This window comes from Centruroides vittatus, unplaced genomic scaffold (genome assembly GCF_030686945.1).
Source record: "Centruroides vittatus isolate TY-2023 unplaced genomic scaffold, ASM3068694v2 contig_709, whole genome shotgun sequence".
NCBI classification, from domain to species: Eukaryota; Metazoa; Arthropoda; class Arachnida; order Scorpiones; family Buthidae; genus Centruroides; species Centruroides vittatus.
The window spans coordinates 1-24,833 of record NW_027122450.1 but is presented as its reverse complement, the minus strand read 5'-3'; the positions used below and the strand labels follow the sequence as shown (position 1 = coordinate 24,833).

Below are 24,833 nucleotides of genomic sequence, written 5' to 3'. Positions count from 1 at the left end.
GGTGTGGGAGAAACGTATGTTTTTATTAAGAGATAGAAGTTGTAGAAAATTAATCTGTAGGTAACTTGTAACTTGATATAATCTGGCATTTAATGGTTTGAGGACATTAAATCTTTGAGCTGTATATATTGTACAGTACTGTATGTTAACTAATGGTTGTTTTTTTTTTCCAGGTTAAACCAAGAAGAAGAAAAATAAAAAATTTGATGGTAACAGTTTCAAACTTAAAAAGACGTCTGAACAGTAGAACAGGTACTACAAACAACAAATCCATTTTAGTAGTACTAGAAGTGCTAAAACAAAAACTATCTTTCATTGCAAAGGGTTTTGTCTTTGCCATTTAAGAGTATTGAAAAACCCATTATCAAAAATAAATTTTTACTTGACATATTTTACATTCTCTTGTTTGATAATATAAGCGTTAATTGTGGTTTAATGTATATTACGGTGACTCTCTATAGTGATGTCTTGGGTTATGAGCCTCCAAATAAACATGCAAACTGCCTTCATATTCATGCTCTGAAGCATTTCCTAGATGTTTCAAACATCTAGCAGTGCCTCTGAGCCAGTGCCTTAACTAGGGCAGTGCCCAGGCACAGGGCGCGGACCCTGGGGGCGTAGAAATAATCTGAACCAAGTTTTATATCATAGTTTTGGGGCGTAGTTACAGAAGCTCGCGCCGGGCACATAAAAGACAAGTTACGACACTGCTCTGAGCACGATTATTTCGTACAAAAAATAGCTTTAGTAATAATGACATAAACAAACATCTGTTCATTGTTACAATTACTAGTTGTTTCCTTCTGGGTACTTACTCTCAAGTTATCATGAAGTATTGACTCCTAGTGCTGCAAAACTAGTTCTAATGTATTATTGTTGCTATTCATCCTATAACTTTTAAGAAATTTCTATAGTAGTAATACAAATCTATGTCTCTATCTTACTCTGTGGTATAGATCAGGGGTTCCCAAACTACTTATCCCCACGCCAATTCTGCCCTTTAAACTTATTTGACACAAATCATTTATTCATGATAGAGAAAGATAAATTTTTGGTATGAGTAGAATATACAATATAATTGTGATCCATCTACCTAATTAACGGACTTATGTGCAGTTTAGCCTGTTAATTGAATGCTTGGACACTGATGTAGATGACCACTTGGGTTTTTTATTAAGTCATAGAAATTTTTCCAGTTGAATTTTTTCTTTCTTGATGTAAATCAACAAGCAATACAAGTAATTTTCTCTGTTTAATCTACAATGTTTGGCATATTCCTAAGTTAATCTTTCATTCAGCTTAGTAACACAACTCTTTCTCTTATATTTAACACTTTTACATTTTTGCTTTATTTTTACTTCATTTACATATTTGCCTATATTATAATCTTTGTCTGGATAATTATTTTATATATTCCTTCTACTTTTATTTAATTCAAATCAATTACTAATTAAGTTATTTAAAATATTGTCACATTTTCAACATTTTTTTCATATAGCAGTTTAAATAACTTAAAACTATTTCCACAATTAACTTCTCTTTCGCTGCTACTATCTACTTTGTTGAGTTGTAAAGTTAATAAGTATTTACTAATATAATAAAGGTTGATCCTCTCACCAAATATCACATTAAAGGAAGGAAAGCTCACTGAGTATGGTGTTAACAGTTTTTTATTATTGCTGGCACTTTCAACAAACTTATGTTTGTTGTCGTCAGGCAAACAAAAATTTAAAAATAGAATACGATGTTCTAACATGATTGAAACACATATAACAGCTTTTAATTTAAATGAGCATGCTAAAAACTTTGATTATGCTTGATGTTATGATGTCGTGCAGTGTATGCGTGGATGTAGACCCTTGTTAAAGGTGTGATAGCAGATATATATCACTGTTTAACCATTTATATAGGGCAACCCATATGTTGAGCAGGCCATTGTGACTGCTTGTAAATGAGATCTTGCCCTACCTACTTTTTAGAAAAGATGCTAGCTAAGTTGCTTTGCACACTGATCCCAGACTCTCTTATCCTTTGATGCGCACTTCTGAAGCCATAATGCTAGTCAACTCTCTGCTCCTCAAGAAGGGCTTTAATGCCCAACAGATACTGGATATACATTATGCACTGATCTTCGTCACAGAGCACAATTATTTTTGTTTCAATCAGAAAACTTATTTACGGAAACAGGGAGCCCCCGTGGCTTCCCCTTTATACCTGTTCTAGCAGAACTGATCATGAGAGAAATTGATACACAGAACATTTAATTCCCTGCTTGTCATTCACTACCTGCTGTTGTATTTGCATTATGTTGATGTCCTCATACCTTGGGAGGACACAGACGAGAAATTTCTTACTTTCAAACAACAAATGCCCACTGTATACCCCTGTATTAACTTCACTTGGGAGAAAGAGATTGATGTGGCAATAACATTCTTGAATTTGTGTAAACATAGCTCCCCTGAAGGGCTACTTTTCTCGGGTTACCATAAATTTAATAAGGTGCATCATATCATTTTGGCAGATGCTTTCCAACCTCTGTGATATGTTGATGCCTCTATCGTTGCCCTCATTAGAAGAATGTTCTTGTTAGTGTCAACGCAAGTGCTTGTAGACATTGAGTTAAACACTATTAGTTTGACAGTATGCACAGCTGGCTTTTTACGTGCTAAGTTCATGCATGTGTGTAACATGGTCAAAGAATCTCTATTTCTAACCACAACACTACATAACGAGGGAGGTGTCGGTAGTTCAACCACCATTACTGTACCTTGGACCTCTTTCCATACGCGTTTGCCACGTATTCGGGCAACAACTTTCTCCTGCCCCTATCTCCGCTACCAAATTTGCACAGACTCATCTGCAATGATTGGGATAAATTATTCATCTCTGAAAAATCGGGTTTATGCTGTACTATTGGAGAATCCCAGGGATGAACATGAAATACAGTACATTGGACCACAACCCAAATGCTCACTGGCCACCTAGCTGAGCCCCAGGATGATGTGGTGAAGGGAAACTTTGCACAGAGCTTGCAAAAAGGATGCTCAAACAAAGCTACAACCCGTCATGGGCTCAATGCTACTCAACTGTTGTAGCAACTGGAAACTTGTGTTTATATAGGAATCTCTCTTCACAAGAACCTTGGAACCATGTAACACTCCCATGCTTGACCTGCCAAACGTATGGGTTGCCCTATATAAACGGTTAAACAGTGATATACATTTGCTATCACATTTTTGACATGGATCTATATCCACGCATGCATTGCATGACGTTATAACATCAAGCATAATCAAAGTTTTTGTTTCTTTTAGGGGTATTTACTAAATATATATATATGAAATACACAGGTTAGGTTTTTATTACATGCAGCTGAAAGAGCCTTTACATTGATTATTAAGATGAATTTTTGAATATGTTTGTCTGTATATAGCAATGAGACATGTGATCTACCAAAGATGTGACTACCGTTGAGGAAACTGGCTCCTAACATTATGAAAACTTGGAAAACTATATGACCAGCCCATTGGTGAGGCAGAAACCCACGACCAACTGCTGGTGTTCAGTGGCTTTATCCGCTTGGTCACTGATGGTTATTTTTGAACATCTGAATATGTTATGAAAACTGCAGAATAGAGTATTTTGCCAAGAGTCACTCCTGGCTCTGTAGTTGTGTTTAATATTTTTGGTCATAAGAGGAGGTTCACTATCCTAACAGTGTGCTGAGATGTAGCAGAGAGAAATTTTAAATGTGTAAAAGTTTTAAAAGTATGTCATTAAAATATTGTAATCTATTTTGTATTCTCTGAAACAATGCAGCTGCAGTGGCGTAGCGTAGTGGGGGTGGCAGTTAAGGGAGTGGCAAAATTTCACAATAAATAATAATAATACCTAAATAAGTGGGCGGTGAAATGTTCCTACACCTTGGGCGGCTGACTCCCACGCTACGCCACCGTGCAGCTATCAAACTAAATTTTTCAGATTCCGAGTTTTTATTTATGTTAATAAATGTTAATGCGTTTATGTTGTTATATAATATAAAACAAATTCATCCATTACTTTGATTAATGAGAGTACACATTTCAGATCATTCATATCCAATAATGACTATAAGTAAGAAGATTTCAAAGATGGACGAAGATTCGTCCTTCCATTCGCAGACCGAACAGGTATTTAATAAATTGAAATTAAGTAATTTTGTAATTGCAATAATATGTAATTCTGAGCTTGATAAACAATAGCAAATTAAACTTTTATCATTTTTTCATTTTATTAACAATAACTTGTTTATATTTGTGGTTGTCAATTAATTCTTTTAATGATTTGTTTGTACGAGTTGACAGAGAGTTTGGGAATTTATGCATTGTGTAGATAAGGCTGCCCGCTGGTTTTTGTTTCGGCAAGAGCAAAGCCTATGTGAAAGTTGTTTAGTGCTCCATTTGTTAAAACTTAGTGTGCCTGAACTTTATGTAGTACTTATTATGTACAGTCAGGTACATCAGCACTCTGTATATTATCCTAACTTAATGATAATGGGAATATACATGGTGTTTATTTTCATGAAATTATATATATTTCTCTCTCTCTAAATTTTTGCACACCAATAGGCTGATTTTGGAATGCAAAGAGTGAGGAATAAAAAAAAGCATTTCTATTAAGATTGTAGACAAAGCTAGCTGCACTTTTATGCATTTATTCAATATTCATTCCGTTCACAATAATAGATTTATAATATTGGCTTTCCCTTCTAATCATATTATCGCTAATAAAAACGTAGAAAGTAGAAAAGCAGAGTGATAGTCGGCAAAACAAAACATTGCACTTGTTCAATACCAACTGTGCCCATTTCTGGGAAGATAGGGTGACAGGATGGGATAGATGTATAATTGTTGTCAAATTAATTTATATTTTGTAAATATAAATTTGTTAGTAACTTTTATTATAATGAATATAAGTTATCCTGAAAATTCTTGAAGCTTGACACCATGTTTTGGAATTACCAGGATTAAACTTCTACTTGATAATTTTTTAATTAGTCTGTAAAATATCAAATTATCGTTAAAAATATTTTCTCGAAAATAACTAATATTGTAAAATTCCTTTAATAAAACAATACCCAATTTAGGAAACCGAGAATCCTATTAATGCCGAGAATACTTCCGACATTACTCAAGTCGAAATTTTATCAGAAAAAGGTAAGAAGTTTAATGAAAGTTACTTATTTTACTGTTATTAATTTTTAGTTAGCATACATTTACATTTGTATATGTATATATATAAGTATATTTGATACTGAATTACAGCAATGCTTTAGTGCATTCTGCTCCATTGAGCTGGCAAAACTATACATTTAAAGGTATATAAAATTGAACTTTTATATTAATTTCAAATAATTGTGATCATATATTTCAATAATCAATGCGTAAAACTTCAAATGTCGAGTCCTCTTTTTCAAAGTTGGAAACAATGATTAAGAATATAGTCAACTTTGAAAAGAAATGAAAGTTTTCGACTACAAAAAGTGGCGGACAGAATGCCCAATGAGTTAAGATCAGATGATTTTGTATGTTCAGTTCTTTTTCTTGGGTTGCCATATGGTTTGCGGTTGCTAGATATTTTTTGGAAGCTTTGCTCGTGATGTTTGCTTTATTGTTGGGAAGTAGACAAATGTTTTGGTGACATTTCCTTTGTTGGAGGGAAAAGAGACGAGAGCTCGCTACACTTAAGAGCTGCACATCTATCTCTTAATATCTTCTATTGATGGAATTTTATAAAATTAGATTAGATTATACATAGAATTAATTCTAGAAGAAAATTACTTTATAAAGTCATACAACAATTCTTTAATTCAGTGTTAACCATTTGCTATTGTTTTAATGTTTACACTATTCAGACAGAGCATGAATTTGTATTTAAAAATGAAATTGGAGCAAGTACTACATTATAATAAGATTCTTATGCTACAGTTTTATGAAAATCTATAAAATTGCTAGTTTTGTGTGTCTTATAATTTTTTCTGGATTGAAAAGATGCCAGAAAATAATTGGTTACTAAGTATAAACTTTTAATAACTTTGAAAGATTTATGATTTTATTAAAGACAACCAGAATGACGAGACAAATAAGGCAGAAAGAAATCAGTCTGTGACAGATGCAGAAGTTATGCTGTTAATGAAACAACAACAACAATTGATCAAACAACAGGGACAAATGTTGCAAGTTCTTCAGGTAAAAATAATCATTACTTCAAATTGATAATTTAATAAATATCAAATTCAAATTAATTTAATTGTAATTAACAGGAACTGAAGGATATCCAGAAAGAAATACTGGGATTAAAACGAAAAAATCACGAATTAAAACTGACAAAATTACGTATAGCAGCGCAGCAGGCGGGTATTAAAGTGATAACAAAAGCAAATAAATGAATATTATTGTGTACATATACATATATTTTAAAATTAACAACAACAAAGTCAATTTGCAATTTTAATAAATGTAATAATTATAATAAAATAATTGTTAATTTAATTAATATACGAGACACTTTCGCTAGAAGTTTTTATAAAATTTGTTTATCAAAATGATATGTTTTCTTATCTAAAAAGTGACTTTGTATACAAAGAACATTACATTAGTTAACAATGTTATACTTTTATTTGGTAATGACTAAAATTCAGATGGTCTAAAATAGTAAGGGCTGTTTAATTTTGGTGGTTAAAGACCCTAGACCTTTAACCACAAAAATTTAATAGCATGGTTTCTCTAATAAACAAACCTCCCTGCAAATTTTAGATTTAAACATTGTGGCAATTGAATTGAATTGAATGTAATTGAAACAAACACAATAAATAAATTTTCTTTTATATTCAAACATAATTAAGTGAGATGACAAATAATTTTGGTAAGTTTTTATTATAATCTATCTTGGCTATTAACCAATGAGCATCAGCTCATTGGTTAATACTCTAGTTACACAAGTTAGGGTCCAGTTACCCTTAAAAAAACCTCTGAAGGCAACATCCCCCTAGGCAGATAGCCCAAAGTATTGCATTGCCCTAACTAAAAAACAAACATCTCAGGATGGGATAAAGATTAAGAAACAAAATTTTGCACGGTGCCTTGTATATAAGGGGCATTGGTGCCATTAAATTCTGGGGTTAAAGGTCTAGGGAATGGGGAGATAGAGGGAGGAGTCTTGTGTCATATCTCGAGAGGGGTTGTAGATTTGTTTTTCATTATAAAATTACATGTAAGTGACGTTATACAAAAGTTATTCTATAGAAAAACTATTGTCTGTTCAGTTGTGTGTAACAAGCAAGCCCACATTGACATTTTAATCATTAGAGTTAAACAGCAGTAAATGAAGAAATTCTATTTTTTCTTCATAGGACAATCATATCTTCCCTTATTACTAGCGATGCTAAGTTGAATAATCCAAATCATATCAATATCAGGATCTGAAAACCAAAGAAATAGTTCTAAAATTATATTTTATTTCAGTCAAATAAGGAATTTCAATATATTTCCACTTAAATTGTAGATGTACTCCTTCATACTTACAGTAAGTGTCAAAATCCTCCCAAAGAAAGCAATAAAAATTTGAAAATGTTGCAATGCACATTAAGTATGATATTTGCATACCTATATGTTTACGTACTTAATTATAATTATCTGAACAACGTAATTATTTTATTAATAATAGTAACATACAAAGAAGATATGCATTGGGATTTTGAAAATCTATATCATATTTATGGAAAAAGTACACTTCAATAATCGGTATAGCCTCCTTTGGTCTTTAAAACCTTCCTAATGCAATCAGGCATAGAGTTAAAATTATTTCTGTAATTCTGCAATGTTATTTTGTTTCACTCATCCTGTATACATTTCCCATAATTGGTGGATGATTTCAGGCAGAGCTGCATAGTCAGACCAGTGACATTTAAGAAGGGACCAGATGTGTTCAATCGGGTTGAGACCAGGAGATTGAGGCAGGCTAATATTTTGATCAAGAAGTTTTTCTGAATGCGTGTTTTGGATTATTATGATGCCGATAAATGAAAGCTTCTATCGATGTGGTTATAATCAAAAGATTTAACAAATAACTGTCAAGCATCTCAGTGTAAATAACACCTATCATTCTATTAGGTATAGAACATAGCATTCTGGGCTCAAAATAAGTAATACAGTCCCAGACCATAAGGTTACCACCACCAAATTTCAATGTTGTTTGTACTTCTCGCTCAGTTATAGACTTTACCGATGTAGTCCATACCCATTTTCGCTCATCTGAACTATATTCATTTTGGATTCATCTGACCATACAATCCTCTTCCAGTCTTCTAAAGCCCGGTCTTTCTAGCATTTGGCAAAATTAAGATGTTTCTGTTTATGTAATTTGCTAAGGTTAGGCTACTTGGCGACAAATCCGGAGGTTCAATGGCAAATACTGAAATCAGCAATTGTTAATGAAGCTGAGAAAACAATTGGATATAAAAAAATTGAAAAAATAAGCCATGGATGAAAATTGAGAACTTTTGAGATTTGGGCAATCAGAAGAATGTTAAAAATCAAGTGGACTAGTAGACCACTAACTACAGGATGTTACAGATGGCAGATACTAAAAGAGAATTAATAAAAATAATAAAGAGGAGAAAACTAGCATACTGTGGACACATACTGAGGGAGAAAATATGAAATCCCCAAACTCACATTAGAAGGAAAGATTAAGGGATGAAGACAAGGCTGGATGGATGACCTTAAGGACTGGACAGGACTAGATACTGAAGAAATTCATAAGACTCACAATAGAGATTCGTGGTATTTGCCGGCCACCAACCGCTGCTAGGAGACGGCCGGATGGCCGAGCGGTCAAGGTGGCAGCCTACCGCTCTGGGGGACCCGGGATTGAATCCGAGCGGGTCGAAAATCCCCAGGAATTTTTCGGGGGTGGTCCGTTCGGATATGTCGGGCCCCGTCCCTCACCACCCGGTCGCCCCATTGTGGGCCTGGCCGAACCCATAATGGGCCTTCTAAAAGAGGCCCTCTTAGTGCCCACAGGGCGGAAAGAGTTAAAAAAAAAAAAAAAAAAAACCGCTGCTAGGAGAAGGCACAGGCAGAAGGCTACTTGGGCTTTCAAATTGTTACGTTTTATGCATCTGCGGATAGTTGAAGTACTCACTTCTATTCCTAAGCCATGTTCCAATTGCCTCTACTTGTGAGATGTATCGCAACGTCCACTCGTTATCAAACGTTTCTATTTTGGCACTCAACTTTTTTACATTCCAACTCTTAAATTTTCGTGATATGGTAGCTCACTGTTTTTATTCCAGATACACTAGATGTATATCGGGAGAGTTGTACGGTACAGCATATAATTAGTGTGGGTATTGAGTGGGTAGATTAAAAAAAAGTCTTAAGTGTTGCATTGAAATAAACCATTTTATTGTCTCAAATTATAAATGTTACGTTAGGCGTGTTGCCCCAACCTAAAGCCCATTATCATGTCTTAAAAATATACAATAAGAGCGGCTAGAAACATTAATGATGCTTTCAGACAGGCACTTCTTACGTTACATCTTATCAATGTCCTGTCTCTTCTTTACGTTACATACAAGTGTTCATACGGGCACACGCACTTTGACCGTTAGCCAATCATGTTTTAACATTTTTATATCCTTTTTTTTTCAAGACTATAAAATGGGATATTTTTCTACGTCCCAGTAACTAGAATTTCCTCTTTCAACGTGCTTTCCGCCATTTTTCTTCTCCTTTAGTATTTGTGCGGGCACGAAATGATATGGAAGTTTGTTGTAACATTAAGTAAATGTTACAGTCGTAAAAATTTTAATATTTTTATTTACATTTCTTCTTATCTTTATACCAAATCGAATCTTTGCTATACAAAAAACACGAAATACACGAATTAACACAGAAAAATACATAGTGTTTAATTATCTTGATATTCGCACAATAAAATATATATTTTTAAAATGATTTGAGGTCAAGAAATTATAAGTACAGTTGAAGTGTTCTTATAAATTAAAGATTTAAGTTTTCTAATCCTTCGCCGTATCTCCTTCGATAGAAATAAATTGCCGATTGAAAACTATCGTCTAGCGAATTTGTCCACATCCGTTTGTCAATCCAATTTACGAAAATGTGAAGAAATGCCGTTTGAACAAATACCAACGTCAAGATTTCCGGCTCGTACCACCGATCGTTACCAATAAAAACAGTTCTAAAATATAGAAAAATTAATCACAATTATCCGTACCTAGTTTCTATATAGAATCGAGTAATTCTTACTTTGCCACAACTTTCATTAGTTTGCAAATCACCAGAGAGACAACGACGAAGATGTTAGTCAGCAGTAAATGTACAATTGCAGCCTCTTCTGCAGCGGATAAGACCACGATTTTAATCACGGTCATGGTCGAAAGGTTAAATGATCCAAGTAGAATCATCATCCAAACCTGAAACGAAAGAAATCGCATTAACGAAATAAAAATAAACTTGTTATAATCACTCCAAGTGCAGATGTACCATTCGATACTCACGTTGTACTTTACGGAATACGAATTAAATATGGAAAAAAATATGATTTCTACTAAAATAGTAAGATCTTCACTCGAAAATACCATGGTAAAATGAATAAAACAGTTATTAAGACCAGAGGATATCCTTGTATCCAATGTGGGCGTTATAGTATGGAAGAAAGATATCTTCATGAAATTTCAAGTATTCTTTTTCTATCCGAATCGACTTATAAAAATTTCTTTAAAATATAAAAATGTAAATAAAAGTATTAATCTAATGTTTTTCTTATTTTCACAATCCATAAATGGAGTTCGTATGGTAATGATGTTAGATAACATTTAGTTTCATCAAATATTTAAAATTTAATATCCGGTATCTAAACACGTGAAAATCCAAACGAATTAGAACGAATTTTAATTAGTTTACATATCAGGTCTAAGTTTAATTACACGTGATAATTGTTTTTCCTCGTATCCGCGAATTTCTTTGTCACATAGTTTACTGTATCTCGCTCAATCTTACCTTTCCAATAAAATTGTGCCAAAAACTTTAAGCTTTTAAAAGAATTTTTATGGAAATTATCGAATATCACTGAGAATGTATATGAACTAAACATTAAACACTTTTTACGTTCGTCAAAAATGGAGTTTAACGTTACAATATACGTGTATCGAGTTTCGATGTAAATTAACATTTCAGTGCACACATGGTTCTGAAATTGTATCTTAGAATATGTCTAACAATATCAGAAATAAATGCCTCTTCGAAATGATAGCTTTTTTGGTATTTTAATCTTTCATCAACATCTGAAAGACTTGACAAAATTACACTGATGCGAGACTTCCTGTATATCAGTGACCTGCTGTCCTTGGAAGCGGTGAAAAGCGCCGCTTCCCTTGTTTTTTCTAAAATATGAAAATAATCGCACAATATGTATTTATATTTGAACCTATCTTATTACAGATTTTTATACTACACGTGAAAAAAACCCTCGCCCATTATGCGAGTCGCTAGTAGATTTTATAACTTACCCCAACCGATAGGAATTTACTGGTATGTTTTTATGACAGTTCTGTATACTCGACAGAAGTTTTAAAAACACCCATTAAAATATTTGCTATATTCTGCTCTCCCGGGAATCTTGTATTACAGATTTTAATGTTAATTATATTAGGATTTAGCATGTTCCATCTATAAGGAGATGCAGAATAAAACGTTGACAGTCTATTAAGTTTAACGTATTTAGATTTTTACAGCTACGGTGAGAAACGTTTAAAATTTATAACAACCCTGTCGTATCATTTCAGATATACTAGTGATGCGACAAAAGAGGCATTTGAGATTGACCGGTATCGGCACTCTCGGGATTTTGCAGCCTGCATGCATGCACGCATTGCACACCTACCAGGACTGTCTCTTATAGCCACTGGTACGGAGCTATTTGACTAAGTGGATTGTTTTCAGATTTAAAAAGTAAAGATTTTATGTTACTTTAATGTACAGTACGTTTCTTTACAAAGACATATGCAATTATAATTTTCTTTTAAAGTATATTAATATAATTGAAGAATATTTTGTACCAGGTGTGCATATCCACCACACATTTTATTTCACCAAGTAAGTTTTTATAATTTTATTTTTAATTTTAGCCGTTACATCGTGGCTAGCGATTCGGAATGTAATTGTGATATTAAAAATACATTTAGAGAAGTCTACGGTTTTTACTGGCTTATCGAACAAACGATACGAATGGAACCGAGATCACACTGACGCGCAATTAACCGATTGCCCCCGGAAGTCGACTTCTCGCAGAAACCGGCTTCCCTATCATCAAATGTCACGGCACGCCACTGGCTTACGATAACATTTATGAGACAAGGTAATTATATTGAACTTGTTTATTTATTTATTAAATACGTCGGCTAATCCATTAAAATACATTTAGAGAAGTCTACGGTTTTTACTGGCTTATAGAACAAACGAATACGAATGGACTCTAAACCATCACTAACGCAATTAACTGATTGCCCCTGGATGTCGGCTTCTTACAGATATACAGCTTCCCTATCATCAAATGTCACGGCACGCCACTGCTGTATATAAAGGCCTGTGTAGTGTTAGTAGTCTCCATTCATTATCATAGGCAAACAATTATAAAAATTCAGTTATTTCTTCTATATTACTTTTATCGGAAGACGAACGTCGATGACAAAATTGTTGAAACTACAGTAGACCCCCTTATAACACGGTAGATACGTTCCGTGTTACATGAATCCGTGTTGTACGAGTCCCTTAATACATGAGCCAACCACAGCCCGGCGCGTGTACAGTTTTGGGGTTACGGCTGTTTGAAATGGTTTTCTTCCATAAAATTAATCGATTCTAGACTAATTTGTCTCGAACATTTACAAAACACGTATAATTTTTTGGAAATAATTCATATAAACTATGCTATAAAAAAGAAATTGTAAGATTACTTACCGAGTGTGCGCCGTTACGCCATTGCCTAAGCTTGTTTTCGTCGCATAACGGCTCATCGAACGGCGGGCGTTTGTTTTTTGATAAGTTATTCTTTCTGCAAAGAATTCGCTAAACTTTGAAGACGTCATTCATACAAATATAATTTTTATGGTCGTTGAATAATACTGTAAATGTTTTTTCGCAAGAACTGTATAAAAATTTATCAATACTTTCCGGCCTAAACTCTCCTATATACGTCTGGCGCTGGACGGCGGCAAGTAGTTCGGCTGCTCGTCCACTATTGGTCCAGAATTGACAAAACCTGTCTTTACACGAGTCGGCGATGACGTTTTATCGTGTTATACGAGTTTCTTTAGCGTGTAATACGAACACGATCGCAATTTTTTTCGCCGTGTTATACGAATCCGTGTTATATGAACTCGTGTTATAGGGTCTACTGTATTTGTTTGCGTATTATAAAAGATACAAAAGAGGTGACAATGTCTTATCAAGAATGAAAATAAGTTACTTTGAATACTTGTTAAACATTTTTATTGTAAAAGCATTATCTCTTCGTGTTAAGATTAACGTCTCTGAGTCCAAAACACATGATTCGTTATATCTGATTACTTGATGGGAAAGATGTCACGGTTTATCGTAATGTAAGTTTATAATTGTAATAAAATTTGATAAATTGTTGTAAAACACGAGGAATTTTCATCAAAGCATCAACTTTCTCGTTAACTTCATATGGTATCATAGAATACACCAATCTGCCTGGCACTAAAAGTGCACGGCAACATTCTTCGTTGATTGTTCGACAATAGCTGTGGTAACATCTTTAACGATTCGTAAAGCGAAAGGCGAGCACCCTCCACCGGTACTAATTTATTCTTTTTCACCATACCAGATTTGATTGTATTTGGATTGCTAGATCATTTTACAGAAATTGTTAAACAGGGGTACTTTAATTACGATCACCTGGTATAGTGACAGTGGTAGTTATACTTGTGCATTGAATTTTATCTATCTAAATAAAGTAAATTAGCGCAGTCAAGGTTGCAAGTAATAGCCAGCTTATAAAGAATACGCACAATCTTCAGTAATTTATCCTATGTTGTGACTGATGAGGGATTTGCTCCAAAATGCATACCGTGATGAATGTTCAAAAAAAAATTTTCTTTTTGATCCACGTGTCTCAAATCTATAGTAAGTATAACATTAGAATTGCATTGTTTTCAATAAGATACTGGCACGATAGTAATATAGAATTCACAGAAAATAATGACAATATTTCAGAAAAAAAAAATCTAATTCGATAAAACTTTTTAATTGCTATATGCTTCAAAACAAAATATACCACAAAATGCATTAAAAACAATTAGACCAGAACGACAAAAACTCAGAATTACATCTTTTCATTTAGAATTTCAATCGAGATTGAAATTTAACATGTTCAGAACAGTTTAAATTGAAGAAAGCATTTCCCGTTTCTGATAATTCAACGATTTCTATTCTTCTTCCATTTCTATAAATTCACGTGTTGCCAGGTCTTTCTTTCTTCTGAATACGACTCTATCGGGTAACGGCTCGTCGTTTGTTTCGTCTTGTCGATCGTAGAACAAAAATCTGTAACCTTCACACTGTTCGGTGAACAACTTGTATAAGACGAGTAGCCAAACGACAAGCAACGTGACCGCAAGAACCGAAAACATGACGGACAAGAACGTAGCCAAATCACGTTTCTTATTTCCAGGATCGTATAACGGAGAAAGCAGATAGGAGGACGTCACCAAGAAAATAAAGGAAAGAGGGAAGTAGATGAAGGCTAAGTGATAGGGACTCGTATAGTTTTTCACAAAATTCACGAGGTTTCTTCCACGTGACATTTCCGAATTCCTATTATCAGCAACCGTGCTGCAACACTGATTATCGATAAACTGAATTCCTCTTCTGTGAGAGGGTCTCATTTCTTCGTAGACGTGTTCCGATTGCATTTCGATACGATGAGATATCCTTAACTGTGATTTACAACATTTGAAAGGTGAAGTTACAAAAAAGGAAGAAAATATGAAACTCTCGCTTATATTCAATTGTAATTTGCATAAGTTTTTGCCATCCACGGCCCCGACATGTTTTTAAATTTTACAATTAAATCGTATAAATGAAGAGGTAAAAATAAGAGTAGAAATTTCTGTAAAAATTCCGGTGTTTAGTCAATATTTATGTATTAATTGTATGTATCCCAGTTTGTTTCGAATGAAAACTTAATAAATGTACAAGTAAATTTGAATATTCATGCGATTTGTCGCATGAAAGTTTTCAATATTCATGTAAATTTTTAGTGAATCTATGCAAATTATTTTACTGAAAATGATCAAAATTATAAAAATATTAATTTAATATGTAAATTATCACGCTTTTATTATTTTCTAATTGTTATTTTTACACTTAAGTTCGAAAATTGTGTGAAAGTAATGTTTAATGATGGTACTTTATTCTTATCTATTATTAAAAGTCCCTAGTGCAATTAGAGATAAATTTTAAGAAATAAAAGAGGTTCATAAACTAAAAGCTTTTTTCTATCATTTATTGTCCGGGATGTTACCAGATACGTGCATAGCTGCAGATATTTTTTGACAATTCCGATCACTGTGTCCGTTGTGAGCACCCTTTCTCTGAGTGGAAAAAGACTTCTTTGAAATAATTTACACATGTCAAGACTTGAAGACTTCTATATAGATTGAGCTCGTTTGATTCAATCAAGTACCCCTATATTTACTTTTGGCACATTTTAAAACTATATATTTTATTGGGCTGCTATTTGAAAAAAAATTGTTATATCTATAAATTCTCACTGTCTGGGTCTTTCCTTAATCTGGAAAACGGAAATAGATAGAAGAAAATCCGGATGAGATGTGGAAAGCTTTGGGGCAAGAGGCTCCGATTAACTGTATACGAACTTCCGTTTTAGGTAGACACGACTCTATTGCTAACAGGAAATGTTTGATGTACAGGGACAAGGACACAACTAAAACGATCGAGAACACTGTGACGAAAAATTGCAGCTAGGCATTGTGACGATATCACAATAAATAAATGCTCGTTAGACTCAAAATTAATGCTGAATAAATTTGAAGTATTAATAATTTTCATCACGATTACTTCTATAAAAAGGCAAGAAGGAACACCGTTCACGAATTTCAGCTTCGGACTGCTGACACTACATTTGTGTAACTGTCAATTGTCTCAATCTTCACGTTTTCGCAATGAAAACGTCGGCCGCAACTTCTAAATTGTTATTTTGTTTATGTAAACAAATACCAAATTAAAAGTATTTAATGTTCATACTATTGAAATATTTATTTAGTTACAAATTCTAATGTGAAAATCATCAATTTTTCGTCGTTCGAAAGTTACGAGAATTCATTTTCCCAAACATACTATCAAAACACGACACATTATTCTTCCTAGTATTCCAAGGCTCAATATTAGGGTTTGGGTCACGGGACGTCTCGTGTCTCGAAGTCCCGGGACTTTTTCTAAATTTAGTTGTCTCGGGTCCCGGGACTTTTGGGTCAAGACTCGAGACACGCTTGTCGAAATTGCATTGTAATAATTTTATTTTCAAAAGGTTAGTCGAGCGATGCTTCTTTTGTTTTTCCTTCTGTTTACAAATAAACAACGCAGGTGGGGGTAATTTACAAGGCTGTGTGACTTTTAACCTTACTCTGTTAAGAGACAATATTTACAAATGCATTCGCCGCCATATTGTTATTTTGTGATGTTTGTTTATGAGATCGTGTTATTTGTGACTGTCTTTGTCAGCACTGTCAGCTCAGTCAGTCAGTCGTCAATTTCACCTTATGAGGTAAAGTGCTGTGCGCGGTTGTGTTCCGACGCTCTTGTGGAAACGACGCCCATCTCATGTAAGTTTAAACAAACACTAGATTTTGTTTACCTTGGATGAGATTTGTTATTTTATAAAAAAAATAATTGATATGATAGTAAACAAAGATATAACATTAATTTTGGATTATTATTATTGTTATAGATCGTCAACAAATTTAAATAGATACCAACCTATTCATGACGTAAAATACAAGCGGCGTGGCAGATTGCCACCTGACTTCATTAATAAAAATTCAATTCGAGTTTTTTGATAATGCACGGTTACTTTATTAACATTTTCCATGGATACAGTATCTGGTGTTTTCGTAAACTCTGATTTTCGCGAAGTTTTTCCTTGGCTATCTTTGTAAGTGTGTGATATTATACATCTCTGGATTCGTCTTTAGACGTTCTCTGGATTGGTGTTACCTTTTCTCGGATCGAACGTTTCGTTGGAGAGATAGGAGCTCCGAGCATCCGCCATCGGGTTTTTTTTCCACAGGTGAGTGGATACGATATATATCGCTCTATTTAGGGTTTTTCACGCTTTCTAACGGTGTGATCGGTTCTTTTTTCCGTTTTCTCGTTTACTTTTTATAACGGCTTTTGTCTTCACTTTTCGGACCTAGTTGCGTGCCTCTCGGGACGCCGACGTGTTTCATATTTTATTGACACCTTTTTTGGTAAATGCGCTACTTGACCTGTAATTCTCAGGTTCCTAGCTTCTTCGTTCGTTCGAGTTTTATTAGCACTTGAAATTTACCGTTAACAAAGAAACACAGGTCATTTACCCGACCACGTGTCACGACCGTTATACACCTAGCCGACCCTAATTCGGCCTCTTTTTTGCCGCTTTCTCGGGTCCTAGTTGGGTCGTTTATTGCGTCTTATATATCATTCGATGCTGTATTTTTCGTTCTTTCTAACGGTGTCATTGCTTCTTTTCTCTGACTTACCGTTTTTGTTCTATAACAGTCTTTCCTATCTGCTTTACGGGCCTAATTGTGGGCTTTCTGTGTCGCCGGTGCTTCTGATACTGCATTGGCGTTTACTGCGCTTTGTTCTCTTCACGATTTGCAAATTTCAGGCTCCTAGCTCCTTCCATTGACATCTTACTGCCGCTGTTATACTTGCATTCACCTAACTGACCCTAATTTGTCTGATTGTTTCGCCGGTTTTCCGGGTCGTGGTTGGTACGTTTCTCTGGCTTTATATATCATTTGGATTCACTTTTTTTGTGTGTGTGTGTACTTGCAAATGGCTACGCGAGGGTCTCGTAAACCTGGAATCAAGCAGCCTGTATTCAAGGGCTGCAGTCATCACCAGAGCCTGACTTCCTACAGCGATGAAGTCCTGAAGGAACTGAAAGAGTACATTAATGACAACAAGGGCTCTAATATTGAAAATAAGCGCAATGTGGATTTTATAATGGGATGTTTTGACAGAGTTGTTAATTAACTCATTGAGAACTCCTCTGGAAAACTTCTTGTAGAGTTGAATGAAAAGGTAGACGCTCTTATTGAAATGAATATGACTAAAGATGTTCTATTCTCTCAAGAAGCTGTTTTAAAAAAGCTGACTGCCCTTGAGCAGAAGGCTTTGCCTCCCAAACCAACTGCACTTTTGTACAGTACCATCGCTAAATCTGGCATTGCAAGAAGTGAGGCACGTAACATCAAAACCCCACAAGCACCAAGAGATGTTTTACTGATTTATGATAAGGAGAAAAATCAGACAAGCGAATCTGTGCGCAAAATTATACAAAATAAGGTTAATTAATTTATAAACAAAATAGTAGCCTCTCCGAGCATTTCTCCGAGGAAAAATTTCTCTAACAATTTAAGATTAAGTTTAACATGGGGAAACAGGAAAGTCCATATAGAAACTGGGTGGTAGAAGTTTCTCCTGAACTGAGGAAACACTTACTACAGCTAACAAAACTCAACATCGAATGGTCCCGCTTCCGTGTTGCCGGCTTTTGTCCTATATTGCAGTGCTTCAGATGCTGCGAATATAACCATTCCACTAAAAACTGCCGACAAAAAGATCCTACTTGCAGACATTGTGCTGGAAAGCACTTATACAGGGACTGCCCCAATTTGGAAAAGACACCTTGTTGTTGCAACTGTAAACGGGATAAAAATAACCACAACAATAATCACAATGCTCGGGATGGCGATGGTCCTATCAACTTAAAATCAAAAACAACTTAATCCTTCACACTGATTATGGATTTTAGTGACCATAATTATATCAGTTTATTGCAGATAAACCTAGGAAGGAGTATTGCCGCCACTTCTCTTCTCAGTAACAAGATCTTAAATATGATCTGATCTTGGCACAAGAGCCGTACTGCAAGAACTATTCTCCAGCATGCTTACCCACTTTCTGCCCAGCTCTGAGGACAACGGACGCCTTTCCATGAGCAACTACTCTTGTGCCTAATACCAGCCTTTCGATTCTACACCACAAGACTTTTACCAGTAAATACATCATTACAACCGAGCTGATGATCAACAACTCCAGGATTATCATCTGCAATATTTACTTCCCCAATGATGCTAACTCTGTGGACTTTATTAATAATCTCCAAAATATTATTGATAAGTTTAGGGACACCCCCCTGATTACTGCTGGTGACTTTAACGCCCACTCTCCCAATTGGGGTAAGAAGAGGATAGACAAGCGTGGTGACCTCTTTGAAAATTTCTGTTCTACTAACGATTTCCTCATTCTTAATAACCCACTATCCTCACTGACTTTTTCACCACACAGGAGCGATAGTTGGATCGACATCACTGCCTGCAGCAGTGGGCTATTTCCCAGGATCCAGGATTGGAGGACAGCCTCACCGAGCACTCTTTTATTGAGTTTAAGATTCTTACTGACAATAACAGTTCCCATCCTATTGTTAACCCACGGCTGTCTTACTGCTGTTCTGGTGCTAATTGGGATGGAATGCATGATTTTCTGGTAGCTCATCTTGTGGACTTTTCTTTGGATGACCCGGACAACACTAGACTCCAAATTAATAAGAACATTGACATAATGAATGAAGCCTGCAACAGGTTTATCCCTAAGAGGACAATTAAGAGAAGAAGGGTCCCATAGTGGACGCCTGAACTTAGCCAATTAAGAGAAACTAACAGGCGACTTAGAAAGAGGTATCAGAGGTGTAGAGACGACTCTATCAGACACACTTACAGGGCTGCATTTTTTGACAACCAGAAGCATTACAAACAGGCCATCAAAACTGCAAAAACTGAGAGTTGGAAAAGGTTTTGCACACAGACGTCAAACAACTCCTGGGAATACATCTCCAAGATGTTCACGAATAAATTAAGGCATACTAAAATTCTAACTGCTTGCAACACTGAGAGTACTATACGTAGTGACTTTCTCCATACTCTGAATGTACAAATAAACGCTTACTGTCCCGATGACAATCACGTGGACGACACCGCCTGGCAGAAACAACTGCGCCTTGAGGCCAACGCTCCATCCAGATCAAACTCTACGCCTCCCTTTACTTTTGAAGAAATTGAAGATGTCTTCTCTAACCTGTCTAGAAGCAAGGCCCCTGGGCTAGATCAGATCACCAGCGAAATTGCTAAGCATATTTGGAACATAATCCCTCATCAACTGTACAACCTGTACAATGCCTGTTTACGCTATGGGATCTTCCCTGAGAGTTGGAAACTGGCCAGCATAGTTCCAGTCCCTAAGGCTGGTTCCTCTTCTGAGACCAGACCCATCTCTCTACTGCCGGTACTTGGCAAAGTATTGGAACGCCACATTTATGATAGGCTTTGCTGGTACATTGAGCACTACAATCTCCTGAACGATGCACAATATAGTTTCAGGCCGCGACGGTCTGCAGAGGATATTCACCTGATATTCGCAAATTAAATCCCATTTCGCATATTTAATATGTTTTTCAATAAATGAAGTAGAGAATATATAGTTTTTCCATAGGATTTCCCAATTTAACTTATCAGCGAATTCAGAAATGAATGTGAGAGATAAATCGTTTTGTTGACTGATGATATTGCAGTCAATATAATTTCTTAAATGACGAATATTATTTTCTTTTAATGGCGAAAATGATGAATCCCCCCAATCAATTAGCAGTTGAGTATTGTCTATAAAGAAACAAAATTGTTTTTTTGTTAAGAAATATTTATTTAATTAATTACATAATACGATACATTATTCATATTAATAACATTTTATTATATGGATATCACAATAGAATACATTATTATTCAAATTGAATACATATTTAAATGGATAACATTATTCAAATTGAGTACATATATTAGCAGATACAAAATTATTTATTACATTTCATACAGTCACATCTTGTAAAATATTTGTCATATATTGGTAATGTTATTTTATCATTTATTACAAAAAATTTACATTCATATGTTTTATTCCTAGACAGTTTTAATGATGCTGCTTTATTACATGCTTGCTTTAAACATACATAAGTTTTATTACAAACACTATGTATTACATAACTATGTTTTCGTTTACCTACTATTAAAAATCCGTATTGTGGAGATGATGATGATGATATCCAAAAATCTGTAAGAATCAAGAGTACAAGCTGTAATGACTGAACGATACCACATCTATTCCGTTATCTTGAATGAATTTTTATCATAAAATGGAGAAAGCGAAATTTTGTTCTGCAGGTATGTTGTTACTACATGATTTTTGCTTTTAATTCCATATTGTTGATGTCTTAATAGCTCTGTGTTGAATAAAACTTCTTTATATTTATCGTGATTAAATGTTTTTATAACAAATTTTTTAATACCTTTAGCGGTTTTTTTATTTTGTTTATCAAAAATATAAGAATACATCTTTGGTTTTAAAGAACAAAACTCAATTATTGGTTTCGAAAGTGTTTCATCTTTAAAATATCCTAATTTATTTTTGTTCATTTCATTATATAATTTGTGAGTTTTAAGATAGTTACTAAAATCAAAAATATCAGGGAATGATTTAAAATCCTCATAAATATCTTTGGTATAAATTTGAAGTGTTAATGAATCTGTGTCGGTATATAATAAATGTACGTTTTCACCATATCTGTTTTTAAATACTTTATAAAATGTTTCATACATATGTAATTTGCTTAATTCTAATACACAAAATCCTATATAAATAGGTTTGTCTAAGCATAAATTAGGTTTCTTCATTTTAAAAATTGTAAGATTATCATTTATAATTTGAAATTGTTCTACAGACGGTTTAGATAGATATCGGCAATATTGATTTAATGTTGTAGCTGCTTTTAAGTTAATACGCTTTCTTACATTTTGACATGTTTTTCCAAAAAAACTATTATTCATTAATTTAAAAAATGATTTGTCAAAATCATTAGTTGATTCTTGTCTCTTTTTATTATTAAAATATATATATTTTTTAAGCCATGCACTTTGACAAAATGCCAATACTCTATGAATTTTAGTTACTATCAGGCCCTCTTCTAGATAAAATTTTAAATTTCTATAATGAACCACATAGTTTATTTTATCAAAAAGAGTAGGAATTAATTTTTTACTATTAGTATATTTTAAATTTAATTTATCTAGTACTGTTTTTTGATAATTAGATAATAAATCATACGGAATGGCAGTGTGTTCAACAGCTAGCGGCAAATTATCGTGTCGGTCATGAATATATTCAAGATATTTTAAATCAACTTCTAAGATATATCCTATGCTATTTTCATCAGATATATTAGTTATGTCTAAAGCATCTATTTCATCTTTGTGAAGCCATCTAAAATTATTTACGGGTAAGTATGCGCTCATTACAAACCCATAAAGATTATTTGCATCTATTGACAGAATATAATTATGAGGTTGATTTTTATCATATGTTTCGGGTATTAATGGATTATTAGCTTGCGCAAATCTTTTCCCTGCTAAACTTACTCCCCCCTCATTCCACTTTCAATAAATAAATACATATCAAGATCATTAAATAATTCTAATTCAATTTTTGTCATTTTTAAACCACAATTCCATGTTAAATCAGGTGTTGTTATAAAATATACAGGATCTAAATTATAATATGTTAAACTTAATTTTCTAAAATTTTGGAATATATCTGCTAATAATATGGTATCAACATATTGATATAATTTTAAATAGTCCCTGAAAGTTTCACAGCGAAATTTTTTCCAAACTAATTGAGCATGATTATAATCATCATCTGTAATATTTTCTCCTGATAATTCGTTATAAAAACATTTTTTTGGGGGTAGCTGTATTTCATCTAATATTTCTTTGTTTTTAAAATAGGAATATGGAAAAATTCCTTTTCTTTTTAATAATTCTCTATATTTGTAATGACGAAAAAAATGATTAAAAATTGGAAAATTATAATTCGCATTTTTTAAATTATTGGTTAAAACAGAGAGAGAAGAATTTAAAAACTGATAACTGTCAATAAATTTAAAATAATCTAATGAAAATGTCGTAAATTTTTCTGAATTTATTGGAATAATACTAATTTTTGAAAATAATTTAGAAGGTATATTTTTAAAAATTAAATGCGAATCATAACCAGAAAAATTGTGCAATATAATTGGAATAAACGGTTTTAGTCTATAATTTAAATTGCATTTATTATGAGCCCACCCTCGAAAACAGCCTGTTTGATGATCGTGGTCCATTACACGGATATCATCATCATCAAATTTTTCATTACAAATATGACATAAATGTCTTGAATTATTAGTAACAGTATTTAAATTAATTTCAACATTATGACTTATTTTACTTAACAAATTATTCAATTGGTTTTGAATATCAATTAAAAAATTATTAACAGCATTATCACCACAATAAAAATTAGCATATATTATTTTATCCTCATTTTCAATAATTATAATCGAATAACATATAGGTTTATGAATTTCAACGATTTTAGTAAAACTTTCTTTAGGATTTATTTCATTAGAAGAAACCTTTTCCAAAATTGATTCAAAATCTGCAAATATGCAGATTGGGTGAAATAATGATTTTTCATGAGAATGAAATTTGGTGATTGCTTCTTTTCCTTTCGGGGTGGATACTTTTTGATATTTATGATTAGAACAAAATTTGAGATGCTCATTTAAAGTACATTCTCTTTCAAAACCATTTAAACATCTTTTGCAAAATTTTCTTGGCAAAAATTTCTCAGACATTAGTCTATTAAAATTTCTAATTAAAAAATAATGAGATTTATATAATAACAAATTTATTTCTTTTTCAAATTGAAATTTGGTTATATAAATCGGATAAATTAGTTTGTTTTCGTATCCATATACATTAATATTTAAACAATTATTTTTTTCAAATATCGGAATATTTTTAACATTTACAGGAAATTTTAAACTATTTATATTTAAATATTTTAAATATTTCCTATACAAATATATAGAATTTTTGTTGGTATTAACTGTTGGATACAGATTAGCAATTATACAATATAAAAAACATTGATTGTCTGAACATTTTATATTTAACACACAACGTTTATTAACTATATGTTTTGGAAGAATAATATTACCACATTCTCCAATTTCATTTTTGTATATTCCTATATGAACATCTATAAATATAATTTCCATCAGTATCCACCCTGATCCATATTTTACAAACTCATCAATATAGTTTAAAATTGTATCAAATGCATTCATTAATTTTTCATTAATCATATACGAGGATAAAATATGCTCAACACGACTAGAAAAATAAACATCTTGATATTCTATAATATCATCTTCTTTATATTTTATAAATTTAGTTTTTAAATTTATTAAAAATTTTCTTCTACAAACGAAATTATCATTAGCTAAAATATTATAAATACTAGATGTTATTTTTCCAAAAAAGACAGATGGATCACTATTTTCTAAAATAAGAGCACGATAAG

At 33.3% G+C, this 24,833-nt stretch overlaps 1 protein-coding gene across 3 annotated transcripts in view; it reads left to right on the top strand.

The window, feature by feature from the left end:
- LOC136980553 (uncharacterized) overlaps positions 1 to 6,518 on the top strand; it is a 37,840-nt gene extending 31,322 nt beyond the window's left edge. For 2 of the 3 annotated variants that reach the window (XM_067276682.1, XM_067276681.1), the window contains exons 6-10: positions 174 to 252; positions 4,087 to 4,169; positions 5,126 to 5,195; positions 6,100 to 6,227; positions 6,302 to 6,518. In XM_067276682.1, the coding sequence (XP_067132783.1) occupies positions 174 to 252; positions 4,087 to 4,169; positions 5,126 to 5,195; positions 6,100 to 6,227; positions 6,302 to 6,427 (486 nt within the window). In that variant the 3' untranslated portion in view covers positions 6,428 to 6,518. The remainder of the gene's footprint in view (positions 1 to 173; positions 253 to 4,086; positions 4,170 to 5,125; positions 5,196 to 6,099; positions 6,228 to 6,301) is intronic. The other variant, XM_067276684.1, reaches the window with a different exon arrangement.
- The last annotated feature ends 18,315 nt before the right edge of the window (positions 6,519 to 24,833 follow it).